The sequence below is a fragment of the Nerophis lumbriciformis genome, linkage group LG16 (genome assembly GCF_033978685.3).
Source record: "Nerophis lumbriciformis linkage group LG16, RoL_Nlum_v2.1, whole genome shotgun sequence".
Taxonomy (NCBI): domain Eukaryota; kingdom Metazoa; phylum Chordata; class Actinopteri; order Syngnathiformes; family Syngnathidae; genus Nerophis; species Nerophis lumbriciformis.
In genome coordinates, this window is record NC_084563.2 from 30,925,065 (window position 1) to 30,939,598 (window position 14,534).

General features: G+C 40.1%; 1 protein-coding gene across 2 annotated transcripts in view; it reads right to left on the bottom strand.

The window, feature by feature from the left end:
* LOC133617175 (TRIO and F-actin-binding protein-like) overlaps nt 1-14,534 on the bottom strand; it is a 50,251-nt gene that overhangs the window by 12,827 nt on the left and 22,890 nt on the right. For both annotated transcript variants that reach the window (XM_061976977.1, XM_061976978.1), the window contains 3 exons: nt 13,376-13,604; nt 4,764-4,854; nt 4,454-4,568 (listed from right to left, as the gene is read on the bottom strand). In XM_061976977.1, coding sequence (XP_061832961.1) covers nt 4,454-4,568; nt 4,764-4,854; nt 13,376-13,604 — 435 coding nt within the window. The remainder of the gene's footprint in view (nt 1-4,453; nt 4,569-4,763; nt 4,855-13,375; nt 13,605-14,534) is intronic.

Genomic DNA, 14,534 nt, shown 5'->3' on the forward strand with positions numbered 1-14,534 from the left:
TCCTACCGGTCGGACGTGCCCTAAACACCTCCTTAGGGAGGCGCTCGGGTGGCATCCTGACCAGATGCCCGAACCACCTCATCTGGCTCCTCTCGATGTGGAGGAGCAGCGGCTTTACTTTGAGCTCCGCCCGGATGACAGAGCTTCTCACCCTATCTCTAAGGGAGAGCCCCGCCACCCGGCGGAGGAAACTCATTTCGGCCGCTTGTACCCGTGATCTTGTCCTTTCGGTCATAACCCAAAGCTCATGACCATAGGTGAGGATGGGAACGTAGATCGACCGGTAAATTGAGAGTTTTGCCTTCCGGCTCAGCTCCTTCTTCACCACAACAGATCGATACAGCGTCCGCATTACTGAAGACGCCGCACCGATCCGCCTGTCGATCTCACGATCCACTCTTCCCTCACTCGTGAACAAGACTCCGAGGTACTTGAACTCCTCCACTTGGGGCAAGATCTCCTCCCCAACCCGGAGATGGCACTCCACCCTTTTCCGGGCGAGAACCATGGACTCGGACTTGGAGGTGCTGATTCTCATCCCAGTCGCTTCACACTCAGCTGCGAACCGATCCAGTGAGAGCTGAAGATCCTGGCCAGATGAAGCCATCAGGACCAAATCATCTGCAAAAAGCAGAGACCTAATCCTGCAGCCACCAAACCGGATCCCCTCAACGCCTTGACTGCGCCTAGAAATTCTGTCCATAAAAGTTATGAACAGAATCGGTGAGAAAGGGCAGCCTTGGCGGAGTCCAACCCTCACCGGAAACGTGTCCGACTTACTGCCGGCAATGCGAACCAAGCTCTGACACTGATCATACAGGGAGCGGACCGCCACAATCAGACAGTCCGAAACCCCATACTCTCTGAGCACTCCCCACAGGACTTCCCGAGGGACACGGTCGAATGCCTTCTCCAAGTCCACAAAGCACATGTAGACTGGTTGGGCAAACTCCCATGCACCCTCAAGGACCCTGCCGAGAGTATAGAGCTGGTCCACAGTTCCACGACCAGGACGAAAACCACACTGTTCCTCCTGAATCCGAGGTTCGACTATCCGGCATAGCCTCCTCTCCAGTACACCTGAATAGACCTTACCGGGAAGGCTGAGGAGTGTGATCCCACGATAGTTAGAACACACCCTCCGGTTCCCCTTTTTAAAGAGAGGAACCACCACCCCGGTCTGCCAATCCAGAGGTACTTCCCCCGATGTCCACGCGATGCTGCAGAGTCTTGTCAACCAAGACAGCCCTACAGCATCCAGAGCCTTAAGGAACTCCGGGCGGCTCTCATCCACCCCCGGGGCCTTGCCACCGAGGAGCTTTTTAACTACCTCAGCAACCTCAGCCCCAGAAATAGGAGAGCCCACCACAGATTCCCCAGGCACTGCTTCCTCATAGGAAGACGTGTTGGTGGGATTGAGGAGGTCTTCGAAGTATTCCCTCCACCGATCCACAACTTCCGCAGTCGAGGTCAGCAGAACACCATCCGCATCATACACGGTGTTGGTAGTGCACTGCTTCCCCTTCCTGAGGCGGCGGATGGTGGTCCAGAATCGCTTCGAAGCCGTCCGGAAGTCGTTTTCCATGGCTTCCCCGAACTCCTCCCATGTCCGAGTTTTTGCCTCCGCGACCGCTGAAGCCGCACACCGCTTGGCCTGTCGGTACCTGTCCGCTGCCTCAGGAGTCCCATGAGCCAAAAGAACCCGATAGGACTCCTTCTTCAGCTTGACGGCATCCCTAACTGCCGGTGTCCACCAACGGGTTCTAGGATTACCGCCACGACAGGCACCAACTACCTTGCGGCCACAGCTCCAATCAGCCGCCTCGACAATAGAGGTGCGGAACATGGTCCACTCGGACTCAATGTCCAGCACCTCCCTCGTGACATGTTCAAAGTTCTTCCGGAGGTGGGAATTGAAACTCTCTCTGACAGGAGACTCTGCCAGACGTTCCCAGCAAACCCTCACAATGCGTTTGGGCCTGCCAGGTCTGTCCGGCATCCTCCCCCACCATCGCAGCCAAATCACCACCAGGTGGTGATCGGTAGAAAGCTCCGCACCTCTCTTCACCCGAGTGTCCAAAACATGAGGCCGCAAATCCGATGACACAACTACAAAGTCGATCATGGAACTGCGGCCTAGGGTGTCCTGGTGCCAAGTGCACATATGGACACCCTTATGCTTGAACATGGTGTTCGTTATGGACAATCCGTGACGGGCACAAAAGTCCAATAACAAAACACCACTTGGGTTCAGATCCGGGTGGCCATTCTTCCCAATCACGCCTCTCCAGGTTTCACTGTCGTTGCCAACATGAGCGTTGAAGTCCCCCAGTAGAACGAGGGAATCACCCGGGGGAGCACTCTCAAGTACTCCCTCGAGTGAATCCAAAAAGGGTGGGTACTCTGAGCTGCTGTTTGGCGCGTAAGCGCAAACAACAGTCAGGACCCGTCCCCCCACCCGAAGGCGGAGGGAAGCTACCCTCTCGTCCACCGGGTTGAACTCCAACATGCAGGCTCTGAGCCGGGGGGCAACAAGAATTGCCACCCCAGCCCGTCGCCTCTCACTGCCGGCAACGCCAGAGTGGAAGAGAGTCCAGCCCCTCTCGAGAGAACTGGTTCCAGAGCCCTTGCTGTGCGTCGAGGTGAGTCCGACTATATCCAACCGGAACTTCTCTACCTCGCGCACTAGCTCAGGCTCCTTCCCCCCCAGCGAGGTGACGTTCCACGTCCCAAGAGCTAGCTTCTGTAGCCGAGGATCGGACCGCCAAGTGCCCTGCCTTCGGCTACCGCCCAGCTCACATTGCACCCGACCTCTATGGCCCCTGCTATGGGTGGTGAGCCCATTGGAGGGGGGACCCACGTTGCCTCTTCGGGCTGTGCCCGGCCGGGCCCCATGGGGACAGGCCCGGCCACCAGGCGCTCGCCATCGTGCCCCAACTCCGGGCCTGGCTCCGGAGGGGGGCCCCGGTGACCCGCGTCCGGGCGAGGGAAATCTGAGTCTCGGTTCTTGCATTTCCATAGAAGTCTTCGAGCTGCTCTTTGTCTGATCCCTCACCTAGGACCTGTTTGTCTTGGGAGACCCTACCAGGGGGCATGGAAGCCCCCGGACAACATAGCTCCTAGGATCATTGGGACACGCAAACTCCTCTACCACGGTAAGGTGGCAGCTCAGAGAGGAGTTACACAATCGCAATATTCTTATAATTATATTTCTATTCTTACAGGGAAAAAACAACATGAAAAATGTACGAAAAAGAGCAAAAAAATGTAAATGCAATGACAAAAAGTTCCAACCAATAATTAATAATATACTTAGTCCCCTATATTAGAACACTGACAAAAAGTTTTGTCTGTTTTAGCATTTTTTTTTAAAATAAAAAAATATCAAAATGGCCCATGTGTACTTTACTTTTCAGTATGCGCCCATTGGTGGAAAAAGTTTAGATGTCTAAAATATTGGAAGCTCTCTAAATAAAAATTAATATAAACAAAATTTAGTTAGTTAATAAAAAAATAAAAATATTACTCTCCTATTAATTAATTCATTTGAAAAATTTGAACTACAATAATAAACACTTTTAAGTGTGTAATTAAACATTTATATTTTATAAAGGCAGAATATTTGACACAGTATGCAGTTACACAATCTTAATATTATTATAATTATATTTCTATTCTTACAGGGAAAAAACAACATGAAAAATATACAAAAAAGAGCAAAAAAATGTAAATGCAATGACAAAAAGTTCCAACTAATAATTGATAATAATATACTTAGTCCCCTATATTACAACATTGACACAAAGTTTTGTCTGTTTTAGCTTTTTTTTTTTTAAATAAAAAAATATCAAAATGGCTCCTGTGTACTTTACTTTTCAGTATGAGGCCATTGGTGGAAAAAGTTTAGATGTCTAAAATATTGGAAGCTCTCAAAATAAAAATTAATATAAACAACATTTAGTTAATTAATAAAAAAATAAAAAAATAAATATATATATTACTCTCCTATGAATGAATTCATTTGAAAAATTAGAACTACAATAATAAACACTTTTAAATGTGTAATTAAACATTTATATTTTCGTAAAAGGCAAAATATTTGACACACAATGCAGTTACCAATCGCAATATTATTATAATTATATTTCTATTCTTACAGGGGAAAAAAAACAACATTAAAAATGTACGAAAAAGAGCAAACAAATTCAAATGCAATGACAAAAAGTTCCAACTAATAATTGATAATAATATACTTAGTCCCCTATATAGACTTAGAGTAAGTCTGAATAGGGGACTATATAGACTTAGTAATAATAGTATAATAATATACTTAGTCCCCTATATTAGAACATTGACACGGAGTTTTGTCTGTTTAAGCTTTTTTTTTTTTAAATAAAAAAAAAGGTTTGGACACGCCTGGTTTGTGCTGAAGTAGAACATTGACGACATGGACCTGGTTCTCTCTCCTGAGCTGCTCCATCTCTCGCACTTTGCATCCAAGCTCTGCTCGTCTACCAGGGCTGCTCTTCACGGCTCCTTCAGGCAGCCCATCCACCTCGCCCGGGAACCTGTCACACACACACACACACACACACACACACACACACACACACACACACACACACACACACACACACACACACACACACACACACACACACACACACACACACACACACACACACACACACACACACACACACACACACACAGAGTGCAGTGAACTAGTGAGCATGCACAACAGATATCTTCTCATCCCTCACATGTCTCCTGTGGAGGACATCTCCATGTCTCCAGCCATCGACCTCCTGGCCTGCAGCTCCTCTCTGTGGGCCGCTCGCAGAGCCTCCATTGCTGGAAAAGAGCGTTCAAACATCACGAGATAGACAAGTCCATCATATTAAGGACTTTTTGGAAGCGACGTCTGCTTGTTGAAGTGAAATGCTGACAGAATGAATGTAAGAATAGTTTGAATGTTGGAATGGTTTGAATGTGAAAGAGTTTGAATTTCCAGGAAAACCGAATGTGGAGGGGGCGTGGCCTGCAGGCCTGCCGCGGAACGGGGTGTGCCAGGACCGGCCTCGAAGACAACGACAGGTGAGTAGATAGCCCAGGTGGGCCTTGTTATCTAATCACCTGTCGCCTTTATTAGCAGCAGCCGGAATGAGACACGTTGTTGGAGGTGCTGATGAGCGGACGCAAGGAAAAAGACATTGTGCTGGAAAGCAGAAACCTGTCGATATTGATGCAAATAAAACAGTGTTATACCCTGAATTCCGGGCTCTCCTGGCAGTGTGTGGTGGTCCCAAGAACCCCACCTCTACACCGGAATTTGGTTGTGAACTTGGGAAAGTGTTAGTTTGAATGTCCAGGATGAGTGGAATGTGTTGATGTTGGAATGGTTTGAATAGGTTGAAAAATGTGGGAATTGTGCAACTTGTAAAAATGTCCCATTCATTTCAATGGGAACTTCCTGGAAATTTGGGGAAAAGCGGGATTTTTAGAACACGATTAGGAGCATGAATGTCCTGATTGAGTTGAATTGGTTGGTGTTGGAATTGTTTAAATCAATCAATAAATGTTGAAGTAGTAACCGTTTTTTAATAAAAAATGGTATTATGGAATTCCGGGAAAATCGGGAATTTTTCAAGTTCCTAAACCAACTTGTTTTTTGTCCTGAGTAAGAGGAATGTTTTGACAGTGGAACGCTTGAAATGGGTGGAAAATGTGAAAGGAGTCATCGCACTAAAATAAGGTTAGAAAAAAACAGGAATTCCTGGAAATTTGTTGAATGTGAAAAAATGGTTGTTTAAATTTCCAGAATGACTTGAATGTGTTGAAGGTGGAATGGTTTGAATCGGTTGAAAAATGTGGGAATTGTGCAACTTGGAAAAATGGCCCATTCATTTCAATGGGAACTTCCTGGAAATTTGGCGAAAAGCGGGATTTTTAGAAAACGATTAGGAGCATGAATGTCCTGATTGAGTTGAATTGGTTGGTGTAGGAATCGTTTAAAAATCGCTCAATAAATGTTGAAGTAGTAACAGTTTTTAATTGAAAAATGATAGTATGGAATTCCGGGAAAACCGGGAATTTTTCAAGTTCTTAAACTAACTTGTTTTTGTGTCCTGACTATGATTATTTTTTCATTATTTATTTAATGAGTATAATTGCATTTTATACTCCTTTTTTAGTTTAAAAAACTTTATATATGTTTTTTCAACAAAGTCTATGTACATTTGTTGGAAAAATTTAATATATATATATATATATATATATATATATAGTCATACCAAAGACTATAAAAATGGGACCCATTACCTCCCTGCTTGGCACTCAGCATCAAGGGTTGGAATTGGGGGTTAAATCACCAAAATGATTCCCGGGCGCGGCCACCGCTGCTGCCCACTGCTCCCCTCACCTCCCAGGGGGTGATCAAGGGTGATGGGTCAAATGCAGAGAATAATCTCGCCACACCTAGTGTGTGTGTGACAATCATTGGTACTTTAACTTTACTTTAACTTTAACTAAATAAAATCAAGAGTAAAAAAAACACCTTTTAGATGATAAGTGACCTACTGGGGGTAAATGATATGTATACTCCTATTAACATGTTTTGTTATGTTTATCTATGATTATTAATATATATATATATATATATATATATATATATGTTTTTAAACAAAAAAAGGAGTATAATTGCATATTATACTCCTTTTTTTAGTTTAAAAACCTATATATTTTTTCCAATTAAGTCAATGTATATTTGTTTGAAAATATTAAACACAACTAAAAACCAATATACACTTTTTAGATGATAAGTAACCTACTGGGGGGGGATATGTATGCTCCCACAAGCATGTTTTATTATGTTTATCTATGATTATTATTGTTTTATTTTTATTTATTTATAAACAAATATATATATAGTTTTTAAACTAAAACAAGGAGCATAATTGCATTTTATACTCCTTTTTTAGTTTAAAAACTTATATATATGTTTTTTCAACAAAGTCTATGTACATTTGTTTGAAAAAATTAAATATAACTAAATAAAATCAAGAGTAAAAAAACACCTTTTAGATGATAAGTGACCTACTGGGGGTAAATCATATGTATACTCCCACAAACATGTTTTGTTATGTTTGTCTATGATTATTATTTTTTTAATTATTTATTTATAATATATATATATATATATATATATATATATATATATATGTATGTCTTAATAAGGTTATCCAAAAAATAGTGCTCGATACCGTAGTAGAGCGCAATATATGTATGTGTGGGGAAAAAATCACAAGACTATTTCATCTCTACAAGGCTGTTTCATGAGGGGGGGGGGGGGTACCCTCAATCGTCAGGAGATTTTAATGGGAGCATTCGCATACCATGGTTTATATAGGGCACAGAGTGGGTGGGTACAGGCTGGCCTAGGGGCGTGGTGATTGGCTCATGTGTTACCTAGGAGGTGTTTCCGTCTATGGCGGCGTGTTGTTACAAATTCGCTGCGCTTGTTGAGGGATGACAGGTCTGGACGGTAAATAATAAACAGTTTCTCTTTCAAGCATAGGTTGCATCTTTTATTACCACTATTGTAAGGTGTGCTGGATGCAAGAATTTGCCATGTTATTGAATATTCAACATTATTGTCTTTGAGGTCCCAAATGTGTTTGCTGAGTTCTGTGGTATTTCGCAGGTTTTTGTTCCTGAAAGAAGCCTTGTGATTGTTCCATCTGGTTTTGAATTCACCCTCGGTTAATCCTACATATGTGTCGGATGTGTTAATGTCCTTGCGTATTACCTTAGATTGGTAGACAACTGATGTTTGTAAACACCCCCCGTTGAGGGGGCAATCAGGTTTCTTTCGACAGTTACATGCTTTGTTGGTTTTGGAGTCGCTCTGACTGGGGGTCGACGGCTCATTTGCAATTGTTTTGTTGTGGTTTGAGATGATTTGTCGTATATTGTTCATGCAGCTGTAGCTCAATTTAATGTTGTTCTTGTTGAATACTTTTCTTAGGTTGTTGTCTTTGGGAAAGTGTTTGTCAATCAGATTGAGGAATTTGTGTCCAATGTTCGTTGAGACGTTTTTGCTGTATGGGGGGTTGTACCAGATGATGTCGTTTCGTTTTCTGTTCTTTTTTGGCTGGTTTCCTGGCGTGGGTTCATAGGTGAGGGTGAAATTGTATCCGCTTTCATCAAGGGCTTTTTGGTACGGGGGGGTTGCTTGGTCAAATTCAGCTTTGCTAGATGACAGCATCGATAGCCTTTTATTGATTCCGGTAGGTATTCTTTTCGTGGTGGTGGGTGGGTGGTTGCTGTCATGGTGCACGTATTGGAGTGTTGTGTTGGGTTTCGTGAATGGTTGGTAGCTGTTATTTCTCAGGTTGAAAGTGACATCAAGGAAGTTGACATCAAGGAAGCAAACCGTCAACTTCCTTGATGTCACTTTCAACCTGAGAAATAACAGCTACCAACCATTCACGAAACCCAACACAACACTCCAATACGTGCACCATGACAGCAACCACCCACCCACCACCACGAAAAGAATACCTACCGGAATCAATAAAAGGCTATCGATGCTGTCATCTAGCAAAGCTGAATTTGACCAAGCAACCCCCCCGTACCAAAAAGCCCTTGATGAAAGCGGATACAATTTCACCCTCACCTATGAACCCACGCCAGGAAACCAGCCAAAAAAGAACAGAAAACGAAAAGACATCATCTGGTACAACCCCCCATACAGCAAAAACGTCTCAACGAACATTGGACACAAATTCCTCAATCTGATTGACAAACACTTTCCCAAAGACAACAACCTAAGAAAAGTATTCAACAAGAACAACATTAAATTGAGCTACAGCTGCATGAACAATATACGACAAATCATCTCAAACCACAACAAAACAATTGCAAATGAGCCGTCGACCCCCAGTCAGAGCGACTCCAAAACCAACAAAGCATGTAACTGTCGAAAGAAACCTGATTGCCCCCTCAACGGGGGGTGTTTACAAACATCAGTTGTCTACCAATCTAAGGTAATACGCAAGGACATTAACACATCCGACACATATGTAGGATTAACCGAGGGTGAATTCAAAACCAGATGGAACAATCACAAGGCTTCTTTCAGGAACAAAAACCTGCGAAATACCACAGAACTCAGCAAACACATTTGGGACCTCAAAGACAATAATGTTGAATATTCAATAACATGGCAAATTCTTGCATCCAGCACACCTTACAATAGTGGTAATAAAAGATGCAACCTATGCTTGAAAGAGAAACTGTTTATTATTTACCGTCCAGACCTGTCATCCCTCAACAAGCGCAGCGAAATTGTAACAACATGCCGCCATAGACGGAAACACCTCCTAGGTAACACATGAGCCAATCACCACGCCCCTAGGCCAGCCTGTACCCACCCACTCTGTGCCCTATATAAACCATGGTATGCGAATGCTCCCATTAAAATCTCCTGACGATTGAGGGTACCCCCCCCCCCCTCATGAAACAGCCTTGTAGAGATGAAATAGTCTTGTGATTTTTTTCCCCACACATACACACATATATATATATATATATATATATATATATATATATATATATATATATATATATATATCAGAGGTGGGACCAAGTCATTGCTTTGCAAGTCACAAGTAAGTCTCAAGTCTTTACCCTCAAGTCTCGAGTCAAGTCCCGAGTCAAGACAGGGCAAGTCCGAGTCAAGTCCAAAGTCAAGACTGGAAAGTCTCAAGTCAAGTCCCAAGTCCTGCATTTTGAGTTTCGAGTCCTTTCAAGTCATTTAACCACAGACTATTATATTTACACAGATTGTGTATGCTTTTAAAACGCTGTATTTATTTATTAAAACAAGTGCATTTGAAATTGCAGGGAAAAAGATAGTGCTGACATTGCACTTCAAAATAACACTATTAACCAGTCATTTTAAACATGTAACTCATTCCTTTACAGAATAAACACATTTGAAAAAAACAAGTGCAACTGTACTTATTTGCACAAAAGTGTTAACATTGTATTTCCATGGCATATTGCATTGTAACTAGTTCCACAGCAGTTTCTATCCTGTTCTTACCTTATCTCATCTCATACTGTATGTGTGTTGATGTGTGCGTACACATGAAAAACATAAATATATGAACATAACAATGAACAGAGTTGTACTTTTTAGATGTCAGGACCCTATGCAATATGTACACATATTCTTAATATAGTATACATTTTAACTGACCTTTATTTGACTATGTTTGTCTTTTTGTAGGTGGCTAAAATACGCGGTGCTTCTGACTGCCGTCTAACGTTACGTTACTGTGTGTGATACATTGACTAACGTAATGTTACTGTGTGTGATACATTGACTAACGTAATGTTACTGTGTGTGATACATTGACTAACGTTACGTTACTGTGTGTGATACATTGACTAACGTAACGTTATGTATAGGTACCTCATGAAACCCTGCTTAAAAAAAAATCACTTGACAAAAAGTATGAATAAGGTAGCAAACTGCAGTGGACGCAACAGATTGCCGTGTTTGCAATTACGTTATAACCATAGACATCTTATAAGTAGACGCAGCATTGGTTGCTGTGATGTGAGCAATTTGCCCGCCATCTTGAAGTGCTGATGAGGAGCCGGCGAGCAGCCTAAACTGACAGTTGAAAGGTAGAAAACAAAGATGGTGTTCAGCGTTTTCCTGCTCAAATGAGCAGACTGTTGAAAATAGGAATCGGGGGATTACTTTTCACAAGTAATATTTAACATTAACGTACTATTGGTTGTATTTTATGAAAATAATATTACCACAGAGTTGAGAAGGATCAAAGATCTTCAATATTTGTATGTGAAAATCACAAAGAAATCTTCTGGGGGAGGATGACGCCCCTACAGGGGTTTGGTTTACAAACTTTCAGTCCCACCTAAAACAAAATTCACCAGCCACTACTGATTATGATGCATTCTCATTTTAGGCAAAGTATAAGACAATACTTTCTTAACAGTATAATTGTAACCAGGAATCAGTCTTCAAGTAACAATATTCAAATACTAACATTGTTGGGTTAAACAGAATTTGGTTTTATTCTGAATCCAGTGAAACAGATTGGTGGTTTTAGCTGATATGAAGACTTTCAGGTGTTTATATATGTTTAAGTATTTGGCAGACGCTTTTATCCAAAGCGACTTACATAAAATAATACATATAAAACAATCACTGCAAACATTATCATTTAAGGGAATAATGTAATAGAAAATATCAATACAAAGTGTCAAGACAGAATAAACTCTCTGCTGCTGAAGCAACAGAGATACAGTCTATAGGTCCCTAAGATATATAGATATCTAATGTATTCATACATTGTTTATGTAGGATACACGCATATGTATATATAACCTAATCATATTGTTTCTTCAACTTAAAAATAGCTTACCGTTTTTTTTCCCCTTCTCTGAGATTATATTCCCAGTTTTGATCTCGGACGTCTGGTCACTTATAGTGTATAAGAATATTATATTACTGTTAAGCAAACTATGAATAATAAAACACGCCAAAACATGTGTCTGTTACACACGTATGACAAAAAAGCGCGTGAAAATCAGTGGTATTCAGTGAGGTAAAATTAATTAAATGCGCTGACAGTTCATTGCTCCTGCCAAATGAATTGCACTGAGTGGAGCGGATCACCACTCCAAGATGGCGGCCCCGCGCCTCGTCTGCGCCAGTAGGCAGTAGCGCTCTATGCTGCGTCTACTTATAAGATGTCTATGGTTATAACGTTAGCAGTGAGTTTGCAGCCTCACTGATTTAACTACACAGCAAATAAAAGTCACGTTACTTAGTCAATAAACGTTATCTTACATTCAAAACTTACCCTTCTTTGTGCAACTTCAAATGTCGAACGAAGTTGGAAGTTGTTGCGTCTCCGTCTGTAATATTCGAACTGTGTGATTTGCATACGGCAATTCGTTTTTTGTTGACCAAGTCGTAGTTTTTATACCCGAACGAAACCAACTTTAACATAATTGTTTATCACTGGCACGTTGTTGGACAACTCTTCCTCATTGGTTCTCCTGCAATTTGATTGGATGAATGCTGTGTGATGAAAACAACGTAGATCTAATTTGATTGGCTGTTGTACTGACAGTACACCAGCTGACAGGAATAACACGCTGATAGACAGACGAAGAAAATGAAAAATACGGAGCGCTCCCAAATAACTTTTTAAGCTTTGGATTTTGGGGAAAGTGGCAAGTCATGTCAAGTCATGTCAAGTCAAAAGGCTCAAGTCCAAGTGAAGTCACAAGTCATTGATGTTAAAGTCTGAGTCGAGTTGCAAGTCTCTTTACATTTTGTCAAGTCGAGTCTAAAGTCATCAAATTCATGACTCGAGTCTGACTCGAGTCCAAGTCATGTGACTCGAGTCCACACCTCTGATATATACATACATATATATATATATATATATATTTCTTTTTTTAAACAAAAAAAAAGGATTATAATCGCATATTATACTCCTTTTTTTAGTTCAAAAACTTATATTTTTTTCCCAATGAAGTCAATGTACTGTATATTTGTTTGAAAAGATTAAATACAAGTAAATATATATATAAGTATAAAAAAATATGTATGCTCCCACAAACATGTTTTATTATGTTTATCTATGATTATTATTGTTTTATTATTTATTTATAAACAAATATACATATATATATATATATATATATATATATATATATATATATATATAGGTTTTTAAACTAAAACAAGGAGTAAAATTGCATTTTATACTCCTTTTTTTTTTTTTAGTTTAAAAACCTTTTTTTTCTCCATTGTAGTCTATGTATATTTGTTTGAAAAAATTAAATACAACCAAATAAAATCAATAGTAAAAAAACACCTTTTAGATGATAAGTAAACTACTAGGGGGAGGGGGGGGTGTATGGTCCCACAAGCATGTTTTGTTATGTTTATCTATGATTATTATTTTAAATTATTTATTTATAAAAAAATAATAATAATAAAAATTAAAAATTAAATATATATATATATATATATATATATATATATATATATATTTCAACAAAGTCTATGTACATTTGTTGGGAAAAATTAAATACAACTAAACAAAATCAAGAGTAAAAAAAAACCTGATGAACCTACTAGGGGGGAACCATATGTATGCTTCCATATGTTTTGTTATGTTTATCTCAGATTTGTATTTTTTTTTTTTTTATAAATAAATTTATTTATTTATTTATTTTTTTACCCTTACTCCTAACAAAATAAATACACCAAAATCAGGAATATAGAAAAAAGGGTAATAACAGTGAACTCAGTTGTGACCTTCAGCTGCAGCTCGCCGCTCCTCTTGCAGCATCCTCTCTCTTCCTGCCTTCACTTCCTTCATCTCCCTCTCCTGCTTCTCCTGCAGATCCTGCACTTCTTGCTGGTGGGCTGCTTGCATTGCTTCAAGCGTGGCCCTGCAGGGGGCCCCGGGTCCACACGGGCTGTCCACCCTGGACGCACGCTCTTTCTTCATATTTTCCACCTCATGCTTTGGAAGGGACAGAGCCTGGAAGAGAGAATATAACTGCTGTTTTTTAACGCACTGTAATATTAATGCTACATCACGACTATGGATTTGCCGATATCCTATATTCCGATATTGTCCAACTCTTAATTACCAATACCGATATCAACCGATACCGATATATACAGTCGTGGAATTAACACATTATTATGCCTAATTTGGACAACCAGGTATGGTGAAGATAAGGTACTTTTTAAAATGTTTTATAAAATAAGATAAATAAATTACAAAACATTTTCTTGAATAAAAAAGAAAGTAAAACAATATAAAAACAGTTACATCGAAACTAGTAATGAATGAAAATGAGTCAAATGAAGTGTTAAAGGTTAGTACTATTAGTGGAGCAGCAGCACGCACAATCATGTGTGCTTACGGACTGTATCCCTTGCAGACTGTATTGATATATATTGATATATAATGTAGGAACCACAATATTAATAACAGAAAGAAACAACCCTTTTGTGTGAATGAGTGTGAATGGGGGAGGGAGTTTTTTTGGGTTGGTGCACTAATTGTAAGTGTATCTTGTGTTTTTTATGTTGATTTAATTAAAATAAAATAAAAATAAAAATAAAAACCGATACCGATAAAGCATTTATCTGCCGATAATATCGTCAGAGCGATATTATCGGACATCTCTAATCATAACGCTTTTTCAAAGGTAAAAAAATAATAATTGCATTCTTGTAGATTGAAAAACAAAAAGATTGTTTTGGTGTATTGGCAACCGTTAACCACCAGATGTCGTCAAAAACCATGATGCATGAGCTTTGATGAGCATAAATGAGTTAAACTGCCAACAAACCACTGAAATGAAATGCAAATTATCTTTGGCAAGTATATATGACATAGCAAATAATATGAATATAAAACATAAATATATATATATATATATATATATATACATATATA